Source organism: Mirounga leonina, unplaced genomic scaffold (assembly GCF_011800145.1).
Source record: "Mirounga leonina isolate KUSES-001 unplaced genomic scaffold, KU_Mleo_1.0 Mir_178, whole genome shotgun sequence".
NCBI lineage: Eukaryota > Metazoa > Chordata > Mammalia > Carnivora > Phocidae > Mirounga > Mirounga leonina.
Window position 1 is genome coordinate 28800951 of NW_023270464.1, and position 12398 is coordinate 28813348.

The window sequence follows — 12398 nt, forward strand, 5'->3', positions numbered from 1 at the left end:
TCTCGTGCTGAGTGATAGGACCAAGTACTTCTCGTGCTGGGTGATAGGACCAAGTACCTCTTGTGCTGGGTGGCGGAGGGCCAAGTACTTCTCGTGCTGGGTGGCGGAGGGCCAGCGTGGGCCTCAGACTCAGGCCGCTGCTGTGTCCTTGCGCGTGAGGCACACGCCAGAGGCCCCGTCGGCCCCGTCCTGTCCGAAGCTAGTCATCTGGCGCTGTCCCCAGGCCGCTCTGAGGGTCAGACGTCAGTGTGTGCAGTCACAGCCGCCTAATCTCAGGCGCTCGGGCGCTGCCCATGGTCGCGGCTCTCACGTCGTGGCGGAGAGCACCGCTGTCGAACTGGGCACGGTGTGCTCAGGCCCGTAACGTCTGGTGGATGTAACTGAACATCCGGGTCTGCACTTGCTGAGAATCACAGCTAAAACCTGCACCCTTTCTGTTGGGAGCACCGGGTGCTCTTTCCAGAGCTTGCTTTCTGCTGTGTCGTCGTGTTGTGCAGGAGTAACGTAGCGTGGTGAGCACAGAGCTGTCGGCTCGCAGCCAGCCCCGCCCGTGTGCTCTGCACACACCCCCGAGCAGGGCCGTGACTGTACCGTCTGTTGAGAACTGCGGTTGGTAGGATCCACATCCCGGGGAGTTAGGAACACCACCAGACTTGCGTCGGGACCGTTGGGGCTCCTACTCCGGCCGACGTCGAACGACTGAGTGTCGCGGCCTTCAGCGCCTCTCACGCGTGGTCAGAACCGCAAGTGTGTCTGTCTAGACATACCCAGAATATTTGTATTTGTGTGCACGTTTGTGTAGGTGGGATTTAAAGGCTTCCAGATTGCGGCCGAGAAGCAGAAGGAGAACGTCTCTATTCATTACGGAGGAAGTGAGTACCAGCTGTCCCACGGGTCTGTGGTCATGGCCGCGGTCACCAGCTGCACCAACAACTGCAATCCGTCCGTCATGCTGGCCGCAGGTAGGCTGTCCCTTACGGCCGTCCCTTCCCTTTCCTGAGTGCCTGTGTGGTCTTGTGTCCCACTCACCTTGTGTCTTAGGTTATGCGTGGATCCTGGTGTCTGTGTTTAATACTGAGACATTTCTCGAGATTTTAATTGGGTCTTAAGGAGCCTCAGTTTGCGTTACTGATTTTGTTTTCGTTACACAGGAGGTAAATTTTTTTTTACTACAGTTACGTGTCTGTTAGTCTTCGGTTGTCAGCTGCTCCTGTTAATCTGGAAGTGTAGTCAGTCAGCGAATCTCCTGCGGGTTGAGCACAGCAGTGCGCTCGCATCCGCTGGGAGTGTAAGGAAGTAAGCGGTTATTGGCAGGGGTTGTAAGTGAACGCCTGCAATTGCGTATGGTAGCATGAAGTCAGGTGTGGTCAGCGTGGAATCGCTGTCGTGGTGGCTCTGACAGGGGGGTGGTCCGTACTGTGCGTGTACATGGTGTTGTTGCGTGTCCTTGTTTCCGCGTGTGTGTGCGATGCCATGACATCAGGCTGTACCTGAATTTACAAGGTAAAGGCTAGTACATCAGTATAATCTCGTGTGTGTTTTAAATGAAACACATCAGTAGCGTAGAATGCACAAAATAATGACTGTAAATTTATGCATTTGGACTTCGACCCTTGCACGAATTGGAGATTGACCTGGCCTGCGTCACTGTTCACCGTGCAGGTCTTCTGGCCAAGAAGGCCGTGGACGCCGGTCTGCAGGTTAAGCCATACATAAGAACAAGCTTATCTCCAGGCAGTGGGATGGTGACCCATTACCTCAGTTCCAGTGGCGTGTTACCGTATCTCAGTCAGCTCGGGTAAGTGCGGGTCACTGCTGTTGACGTGGACGTTGGGATTCCGCAGGGAGGGAAGCCCCTGTCAGAGCCTTTCACGTGCAGGGACAAGATGGGAAACGTGGGCTTTGTTGTACTTGTTACCTCTCCCCTCCGTCGCGGTGTGAGGCCCAGCCCTCCACGGTCGTGGACTGGGCGGATTGGAGGAGCAGGGCCGGCGCGGCCTCTAGCGGGCGGATGTAAAGACAGATGCAGCTCAGCAACGGCTCCAGGGGGTGGTGGTTTCTGATCAGGGAGGTCGGTTTTCAGAAAGAGCCAAATGTGACAGGCTGCATCATCAGCGGACCAAGTTGTCTTAATTGACCTTTTGTGAGGTTACTGGGTGTGTCAAGCATGGGTTAAGTTGTCCCCGAACTTCGGAGAAACCAACTTCCCCGTTTCTCATGGACTCCGAAGAAATCGTTGGTGCCGGCTGTGTGTTTCGGAGCCTGTTATCTTAGAGAAATCAATTCCTTTGCAAGACTGGTAAATTAAGAAAACCTTGTTTGCTCTTAGAAGACCGGGTGCAAGTAACTTTGAGAGTTATGCCTGTAATTTCTTAGTTATACCGTCGTGGGATTTCTGCCAGGGGCTTTCTCTGGGTTTTTGGCGGGTCGAGTATTAAGAGATGTGCGGGCACTGGCGTTCCCAGCTACCGGGCCCCGTCGTCCGAGGCCTTGGCTTCACCGTCCCCGCCGGCTTAACCCTGGACGGAAGCTCCGTATCCGTGTCTTGAACGGTCGTCCTCCAGCCCCAGCAAGCTGTATGTGGGAGCTGTCGTGTGCAGCATAGAGGTTTTGTGTCGGGTTTAGGCAACCACATCTCACTCGGGGATGCTCCGTCAGAGTCCCTGCACTCAGTGCAGACAGCACGCCTGGCGGTCAGACGGGCAGACTGAGGAGGGTTCGTCCGCGCGTCGGGTGTGTGCGCTCAGGCAGCCCGTCACAGGGGTGGTGGTGAGGGCCCCGGCCGGCCCTAATGCTTTACCGTCGTTACAGCCTTCCGCTCAGCCACGTGTATTTATCCCAATGCAGATTCGAAATAGTTGGCTATGGCTGTTCAACCTGCGTGGGAAACACAGCACCCTTGTCCGAAGCAGTTCTGAATGCAGTCAAACAGGTGAGCGGTTTTCCTAACCACGTATCGTGGTGTTAAATGGTAGAGGATGTATGTTGATGTGTTTGTATTTCTGCGGTCCTCACCTCTTAGGAAGAGCGAATCTTGAAACGAGTAAAAGAATCATTTTTAGATCCTTGAGATAATCCCTTAATGGTGTAGTGAATTAGTTTATGCATAGGATTTGATAGTTCTCTGTCTAATAATTGGTCGTATGCTCTTTGGTTATCTTGCCCTCAGACACAGAATATTTGAGATTGTGTATGTATGATTATCCGAATTTGTGCCATCTCTTGAATTGAGTGTATATTTATGTGTCTGTTTTTTTTCAGGGTGATTTGGTTACTTGTGGAGTCTTATCTGGAAACAAAAATTTTGAAGGTCGTCTTTGTGACTGTGTTCGTGCCAATTACCTTGCCTCCCCCCCGTTGGTGGTAGCTTACGCCATAGCGGGCACCGTGAACATAGACTTCCAGACGGAGCCTTTAGGTATCGTTCCTCTATTATACAGACATACTGCGCACACTTTTTGCTCCAGAAGTTGTTGTGTTTCTGAAATGCTTCTTAGACCGTCCACTCTTTAAATTACTTCAGGAAATCTTGTCATGCAGTCATTCATGTCTGTATTCACATGAAGAATATAAAATGTACAAGTGCTTTGTTTTTTAGCTGCTTATGCCTGAGGCAGTCTGGTCTTGAGTGGTTTACTTGGTTTCTGGGCTAGGTCTTTGAAAAGATGTGAACACCTTCAGGGAATTACTTTTTTTTAAGATTTTATTTATCTGGATGGGGGCAGAGAGCGAGCACAAGCAGGGGGAGAGGCAGAGGGAGAAGCGGGCTGAGCAGGGAGCCCGATGCAGGGCTCGATCCCAGGAGCCCAGGATCACCACCTGAGCCAAAGGCAGACACTTCACCGACTGAGCCCCCTGGGTGCGCCTGGAGGAAGTTACTTTTATGCTGACTTGGGTGTTACCATGCTCTCTCCAGGCACCGACGCTGCTGGCAAGAACATTTACCTGCAGGACATCTGGCCCAGCCGCGAGGAGGTCCATCAGATGGAGGAAGAGCGTGTCGTACTGTCCATGTTTAAAGCACTGAAAGAGAAAATGGAGGTAAGAGTCTCACTTGTTTAAGTAGTTGAATAAACGGCAGTGTTTATTTCGTGGGTCTTTCTGGATTTAAAAAAAAATAATCAAATTATTTTGAACATGGAGGTTATAATAAGTGATAATCGTTTTGTATTGGGAGTCTCTAATATCTAGGAGAATAGCTTAGAGTATTAAAACCTATCTTAGGGCGCCTGGGTGGCTCAGTCAGTTAAGCGTCTGCCTTCGGCTCAGGTCATGATCCCGGGGTCCTGGGATCGAGCCCCACATCGGGCTCCCTGCTCGGCGGGGAGTCTGCTTCTCCCTCTCCCTCTGCCCCTCCTCCAGCTGTGCTCTCTCACTCACTCGCTCCCTCGAATAAATAAAATCTTTAGGGGAAAAACATGGTCTTATTTACTTATTAGAAATGGGTAGCAAGCATCCTGAATATGGGCAGAATTCATAGAAACGGCCCTTGTTTATTATTCCCATTAGATGATGGCTCAGTGTTCAGAAGAAGTAAGAGCAAGCATGGAGTCTCCCTCCTGCCCCCTGGCTGCCTGCATTACCTCCTCAGGGGCCGTCAGGCACGTCACTTGCTCACGCATCTTTCCAGAGAGGTTTTGTGCACCTACAAGCAATACACATATTCACACTTTTTAAAAACAGAACTGAGAACGTAGATAATGAGGTTGCAGAGGTATTCACTGAACAAATATTTATTGAGCCCCTACTACGTGCCAGGCACTCTTCTAGATGTTTTGGAATAGATCCATGAACAAAACACGAAATTCTCATGGGGAGAGGCAGGCAGGGAACTGTAAACAGAACTGTGAGGTAAATCACACAATACGCTAAAAAGCGGTAGGTGGTGTGGGGAGCCGCAGAGCAGGGTCAAGAGAGCCAGCTGACCACAGGCTGAGGAGTAGAGTTACGTGAGTGGTCGAAAACAGGACGTGTCTTGAGCACAGTTCTGCAGGAGGTGACCAAGTTTCCGTACATCTGGACCAGGAGCAGGGCTTTCTGGGCAGAGCGAATGCGTGAAGGCCTCGCAGAGGGACCCTTGATGAGGGCGCCGGGGTGTCTGGCGCACAGGAAGTGAGGGCCGTGGCGGGAACTGGCGTTGGGGAGACGCGGGGACTGAGATTACAGAGGAGGTTTTAGGCCGTGCTTAACGTGGACGGAGTCGTGAAGGAAGTGACGGGAGCCTTCGCGAGGTTGTGTGCAGAGGCTTGCTAACTCGGGAGGACCGCTCTGTGTCCATGTGGAGAACATGGTGGGGGGGGGGCTGGACGGGAAGGACAGAAGCAGGGGCGCCCGGCCCACGCAGTCGGTGGCATGTGGGAGTCTTCATCTCGGTCGTGAGTTCAAGCCCCACGTTGAGTGTGGAGTCTATTTAAAATAAAATTTGAAAAATTAAATTTAAAAAGAAGGACGCACGGAGTGGGGCCGGCGGGTTGGAGCAGTCCCGCGTGCGAGGTGGCCGTGCAGAACCACGGCGAGACTTCGTGTGGGGCTTGAGGGGGGACCGTGTGGGGAACACGCACCCTGACAGCAGCAGAGGGTTTTCTCTCAGCCGTGCTCTTGGAGGTGAGCAGCGCATCCCACAGCACGGTTTCTTTAACTACATGGATCGCTCTTTCTAAACCCTTAACCCTTTTATTGGATTCTTTAAAGTTTTTTATGTTCAACTTATATTAAAACTTAATCTCCGAATATTCGTGAAAATCCAGTGTGCTGGAGTTTGATGGGCAAATGTCCAAAAATGTCATGTTCTGGAATGGCACTGTCTTAGCTTCCTTTCCCAATGAAGAAGGCCTTTTTTTAGGTCCTTCTAATGTAAGGACTTTTTAATTCCCTTGAACACATTCATAAGCCTCTTTCTTCTGACTCCATTTTATCTTTTCTTTGTGTTCATCAACCGAACTCACATCCACAGGTGGGAAATAAGCGTTGGAATTCCCTAGAAGCACCGGATTCTGTGTTGTTTCCGTGGGACTTAAAGTCCACGTACATCAGATGTCCTTCATTTTTTGATAAGCTTGTAAGTATGGTTTCAGTCCTTGATATTTTCAAGGTTGTTATTGAACTAAAAAACCTCATGAAGAGTAAATGCCTTTCACTGTTTCTACCTTTTAGACCAAAGAGCCAGTTGCCCTGCAGCCCATTGAAAATGCGCATGTCCTCCTGTATCTGGGGGACTCGGTCACCACAGACCACATATCGCCCGCGGGGAGCATCGCCAGGAGCAGCGCCGCGGCCAAGTACTTGACAAACAGAGGGTAGGTGCGCGTGTCCCCGTCCTCCCGGCTTCAGTCCTACCGCGCTCCCTGCGCGGTGAATAGATTTGACCCCTGGAACAGCACGAGTTTGAACCGCCTGGACCCACTTACGCTGATTTATTTTGATAAACCCAGTCCAGGACCGTAAGTACAGTTTTTCTTCCTGTGATGCTCTCAGCACTTGGTCTTCTCTGGCTGACTCGGAGGAGTAGAGGAAGTAGTACGTGTGATACAGAATGGGGGTTAAGTTGACTTATGTTCTCGGTGAGGTTTCTGGCCAACAGAAGGGTATTCAGGGTGGGGAGTGAGACGTCCTGTCCAGGCTCTCGATGGTGTGCGGGGTTGGCACCCATACCCCGTGTCGTTTGGGGTTCGGCTGTGCAGGCCGCCGGCGCAGGGGACCTGATCTCCGCTGAACCTGACGTCGAGTAGCCGGGTACCTGGTGAACCTGCTTGTGCCTGTGACTTCAGAAGTGGACGTTGCTATTTCAGGTCGAGCCCTTGGTAGTCTAAATAAACAACTGATTGGAAACAGGATTTTTCTTTTCCTTTTTTTTTTCCAATAGGACTTTATTGAAAAGTCAGCTTTGACCTTCCAAGTGAACCCTGATGGCTCCTCCTGTCTTTGGAGTGCAGAGTTTAAATGTGTGTTTTGTGGACAGTAAAGCGAGTGTGCGTGAGGCTAGGCTTGATCTGTGCCAATCAAAAGACGAATTTCTGCCCATTGAGCCTGAACTTTTACAAGAATAATAGAAGAGAATTTGTAAACATCATTGATGTGGGAGATAGAACTCTAAGCCTAGAAAGATTTTATCTCATTTCTACGTGATTGATGATGTGGAGTTGCTCTGTTACCAAGACCTGCGTGGACACCAGAGACGGAGTTAGGACGGCATTTAGATGCCAGGGGTGTTCGGGCGATGACTTCTCATCGCGGTCGCTTCGGTGCCCTGTGGCGTGGTTGCACGCGTAATGATGTGCCTGGCTCCGCTCACAGTCTCATCGGTGCTGTTGTGGAATTTGTGTTTGAACTTTTTTTCTGGTTAACTAGTCTGGTATGAATTTAAAACACCTTTTGGTAGAAGTTGCTAATAGCAGTTCCGTTTGCTAGAACTTGAAAATGAATCTGTCACACACACGGCTTTTATTTGTGGTGGTGAGAAACAGTCTTTTTGGTCGTGATTTTTATCTTGGTCATAATTGTGACCTAGCATCCACCACAAAAAGTCCCCACTTTTCTCAAATATGTAACCGCTATGTGCATTCTAACATATAAATACAGGTTTCTTAGTTCTCATCAGTCAGGATTTTTTTGGGTCCTTTAAACTCCCCGTCACGTCTGTCCTGAAGTAAGAAGCTTAGACATACAAGTTTAGAAAACTTACTGCCTTTACGTAAAAGACCGAATTAGAGACTGATCCGCGTTGCTCGTTGTTGCTTATGCTCCGTTGTTTCTTGTCCCTAAAAGGTCACGCGTGTTGTGACCAGGCAGCCGCGAGCACCCTCTCCCCCCCCCCCCCAGGTTACGGTGCTGCCGCCGTAACTCCCACTGGCGAGGTCGCCTCGCGCTGCACCTTCGTGTTCGCACTAACAAAGAAATCTAAGGAGGATCCTCGTGTCGCGTGGGGTTTCGGTGAAAGCCAGACGGCACAATGTGAATTTCTGGAAAGGGCTGGATACTCTTCCCTTAATGCTGTTCTGACGTGGGGGAGGTTTCCTGGGGGCTCTGTCCTCAGCGGAGACCCGTACAGACCACTGGTGCTTCCAGATTTGGCTGGTGCTTTAGAGAAGCATAGACGTATGCACTGGAAATAGGTTACCTGCGTTTGCTTCAAAATCACCTACTGGGGGTGATTCTAGAAGAAACGGGCAGTCGGGCATTCACTGTTCTGTGTTCTCCATGTTTGTACGTGCTCAGAATTTTCCATTATAGAAGGTGTTTCTGAGTAAGTTTTATGGCCCAGTAACGTGTGATGGTTTTCCGCCTGAAATGAAACCGGCTTCACGATTTCTCGCAGCCTTACTCCTCGTGAGTTCAACTCCTACGGGGCCCGCAGAGGCAATGACGCTGTGATGACGAGAGGCACGTTCGCGAATATCAAGCTGTTTAATAAGTTCCTTGGAAAACCAGCTCCCAAAACAATCCATTTCCCGTCAGGCCAGACGGTAAGGATGCACACAGAGCAGTTGGGCGGTCGTGGCCTGGGTCCGGGTTCGTGCTGGAGATGCCCTTGTTTGTCTTCTCCCCACAGCTGGATGTGTCTGAGGCCGCAGAGCTGTACCAGAAGGAAGGGGTCCCGCTGATCATCTTAGCAGGGAAAAAGTACGGTTCTGGGAATTCCAGAGACTGGGCTGCCAAAGGACCGTATCTGCTGGTATCGAGAACTTCAATTTTATCTCCTTAAAATTGAGTTTTAAATGCTCCCTTTTGTCGGTAACATCCTGTCAGAGTTTAGTTTGCTCATTTGGATTTTTTTGCTTATTTGGAACTCCTATTGGTAAGATCACATATAATATTTTGTACTGATCTAGTTGCGTTTTAATACTCTGGATTAGATTAGATCTCTGTCGGTCTTACTTGCAGAAGTCAGTACGGTGGACGGAAAGGAGGCCCCTGTCTTAAACTGACCCTCTGGAATGCTGATTCTCTGTGCCCACTGAGAGTTTTACTTGCCCCCCCTCCCCCGCCTTTAGCTTTCTCTTTTGGGGTTAACAGACTCAGAGGTGGGCCAAGGGGTAGGAGGTGATGGGGCCTGGCCGCCTGTCGGGAAGGCACGTCTGGCCCCGCATCCTTGCTGAAGTGTGGTCAGGGGCGGGGGCTGCTGGAGAGGGTCGTCAGGCATGTGCTCTCCTGCTCTCTGCCCGGTGCTCGCTCACAAATGCTCAGAGTGGCCGGTCAGCCGCCCTCCTAGCTGTCGTGATCGTGCACACTCCATTCTCCTCGAGTCCTTCATCTCCCCACCCCCCCCAGAATGTAAATACTCAGAGGAGCTGTAGGAATAAGCCAGATTCTCCCGTCTTCCTGAGATAATAATTATCCCTGTTGTGAATATTAATTACAGGTACACGTTCCCTTTTTTCTCACATTTTTGTCTTTGTTTTTTATGTTGGAGGCTTTGCTCATACTTGATCCTAAATCAGTTAGACGTTGAAACACTGCTTCCAAGCTGGGGGTGTCGGCTGGGTTTTGTCCGTTGATGGGCCTTATGTAGATGTGTGGACAGTAACCCGCCTGTTGGACTGGGAGAGCCCCATGTGCGGTGTCTGCAAGTACTTCCAGGGACGCAGACCTGCACTTAATGTGCGTTTCCGATGGCGTGCTCCCCCCACCTCCCCGTGCCCAGTGCCCCCTCGGTCCAGGGCATCCATTCCATTCTTGTCAGGCGATGGCACTCACAGGGCTGAGAATTGATTCCTGGGTGGTAACAGCATGTCACTCTCTTTGTAAATGGAGTACAGATTAATACATAGTACTTAAACAGATGCATGGTCTGTGTGTGTGGCATTAAAATTTTAGGGCAAGCAGCAGGGGGAAGATACGGTTGGAGGAGAAGGTCCGGGAAAGGTTCTGTAGGAGGACAGTAGGGAAAGTTGAGAATCATGGGTCTGGAGCCTCTCTGGCTTGTTTTCTCCAGAGAACAGGGTTTTGTTGTTGGAAATGGACTCAAACTTTAACTGGTGTCACTCTCTACATCCACTTGGTGGTTTCTGTCATTGGGCGTCTGCTCAGGGTCACTTAGTTTCTAAATATTTGTAGAATCCACATCTCCTGTTTCCTCTGTCACTGTGGGACACCCTTCTGTGTTTCTGTGTTCATGTGGCAGGCCGAGGGAGAGTGCTGCCGAGCACATATGTGGGTCGGCCGGGATCACAGACCCTCCTGAGCCCCATCGGAGCCAGGCCGCCGCCCCCCCCAGGGTGCTCTTACCTGACCGGTGCTGCCCACTCAGCCCTGCAGGGCACAGGGGCGGCTAGAAGAAGTTAGGGAGCTGCCTGAAAACACAAAAAAATCATCTGTACAGCACGGACCTTTAGCGTGTGGTATTAGGTTAACAAGTTTTATAGAAGGAGCCCAAAGTAGAATTTTTTCCCTTGAAAATGGTCCAATAAAGCAACTTTGAAGAGCTGATTGGAAGAAATAAAATGCACATTTGTTACAGGGTGTGAAAGCTGTTTTGGCTGAAAGTTACGAAAAGATTCACAAAGATCATTTGATTGGAATTGGCATAGCTCCACTTCAGTTCCTTCCGGGAGAAAATGCAGATTCCCTGGGCCTCTCCGGCAGAGAAACGTTTTCTTTAGCGTTTCCTGAAGAACTGTCTCCTGGAGTTACATTAACTATAAAGGTACCTCCCCGATTCTCAAGTATGCGATTGCACGCTGTTTACCCAGCTAGGTGGAAGCTGGAGAGAAATGATCGGCAGTGCACAGTAGCATGACTTAGTGAACGTACGTTGTGGTTTAAGGTGGCTGTTTCCTGTGACGCCTGACTTAATGCAGCGGAGACTCAGGAAACACAGAGCGCTAGCTAGTCCAGAGAACAAGACGACACACGGCCGCCCGCTAGCATGTGCCCGCGGCCTTTGCCTGGCTGCCCGTTGCTGCCGTGCCCGTGGGATTGGAATCCAGCCGGGCACACGGCCGCGGCGGGGGGCAGAGTGGAGCAGGCGCTGGGCGGAGCGCAGGGACGGGGGGCAGACGTTAACGCATGCTGAATGGTTAATACACAGTGGATGTGAGCAGTGGGTGTAACGTCCCTAACTAGTCAGTGTCTGCAGCACTTGGTTTAGCGTTTTAGCTGATACGGGACTTGTCATTCAGAAACGGGGACAAAGGGGCGTTTGGGCGGCTCGGTCGGTGAAGCGTCCGACCCTTGATCTCAGCGCAGGTTCCGTGAGCTCGAGCCCCACATTGGGCTCTGCCCTGGGTGTGGAGCCTGTAAGAAGTAGGGATGAAAATACCCATTTTTCTACTTGGCTCTGAAGCCCGTGGTTAGATATGGCAGGTCTTTTTTCCGGCAGGAGAAGGGTTTCGTGGAGTCTGGCGGGTGGTGTCGTGGGGTATGAAGACAGATGGTCTGAACACTGGGGACACTTGGACGATTTTACCACTCACATGACGTGTTTCTGTTTGTTTAAAGACAAACACTGGGAAAGTATTCAGCGCGATTGCTTCGTTTGAAAATGACGTGGAAGTAACGTTGTACAAACATGGAGGATTATTAAACTTTGTGGCACGAAAATTCTCATAGTATCTACTCCACACGGATACCCTTTGAGAACTGGTAACTGCGAGTAACGCCTTTTGTGCTGGATCCAGGGAACCTCGCCCTGGAGCTGCAGACGGTCCCGTGCGCTCACCGATCTCACCATGGGTGTAAATGATTATGAATCAACATAGTGACTGAAATGAAATCTTTCTGATTTTAAATAATCTACGAATGGTGCTATTAACATTGCTCGAATCAACGTGTGAGGTGTGCTGTGGGAGAGGCCTATAAGTACGGGGTATTTTAACAGACCATTTTGTAAATAAAGGCAGAATTTGAACTTGTGTTGAAGATTCTTACATGAATAATCTTCCTGAAGTTGTTTGTTTGGTTTCGCACCCATAAAACTGTATACTACTGTTTGTTGGTTTAAGACTAGCAGGTTGGAATGTAAGAAGCCAGATTAGGCTCTAAAATTGTGGAAGTTGGAATCTCATTTACAAATGGACTTTCAGACCTGAGCTGGACTTGGTTGGCATTCACAGTTTGTAGTATAAGCCGGGGTCATCCTAGTGTCCGTCTGACTGCGGGGGCTCGATGCTGCCCCAGACACAGTCCTCGTGTCCCGTCTGGCCCAGGCCCCTCCACACACGACCTGGGGCTTGGGTCGCACGACGTCTGAACAGTGAACATACACAGCCCACCGTGTCCGGTAATTTGCTCCTGTGCCCACTGGCCAGCCTCAGATGGTATTCTAGCAATTGGATTCGAGCATTTTGCTCACTTGATGTGATACCATTACTTCCTGTAACCTGTTATTTTAGGTATTGTTAACCCAAATTCCACACTTTCGTAGTTGCTAAAGAGAACTTAATCTTAAATGCTAAAATGAT

General features: G+C 50.3%; 1 protein-coding gene across 2 annotated transcripts in view; it reads left to right on the forward strand.

The window, feature by feature from the left end:
- The window catches only part of IREB2 (iron responsive element binding protein 2), a 40909-nt gene extending 29060 nt beyond the window's left edge, over window positions 1-11849 (forward strand). For both annotated transcript variants that reach the window (XM_035024313.1, XM_035024312.1), the window contains exons 11-21: window positions 803-962; window positions 1663-1798; window positions 2848-2932; window positions 3262-3418; window positions 3917-4041; window positions 5954-6058; window positions 6154-6296; window positions 8315-8462; window positions 8549-8671; window positions 10457-10642; window positions 11437-11849. In XM_035024313.1, coding sequence (XP_034880204.1) covers window positions 803-962; window positions 1663-1798; window positions 2848-2932; window positions 3262-3418; window positions 3917-4041; window positions 5954-6058; window positions 6154-6296; window positions 8315-8462; window positions 8549-8671; window positions 10457-10642; window positions 11437-11547 — 1479 coding nt within the window. In that variant the 3' untranslated portion in view covers window positions 11548-11849. The remainder of the gene's footprint in view (window positions 1-802; window positions 963-1662; window positions 1799-2847; window positions 2933-3261; window positions 3419-3916; window positions 4042-5953; window positions 6059-6153; window positions 6297-8314; window positions 8463-8548; window positions 8672-10456; window positions 10643-11436) is intronic.
- Window positions 11850-12398: the final 549 nt, after the last annotated feature.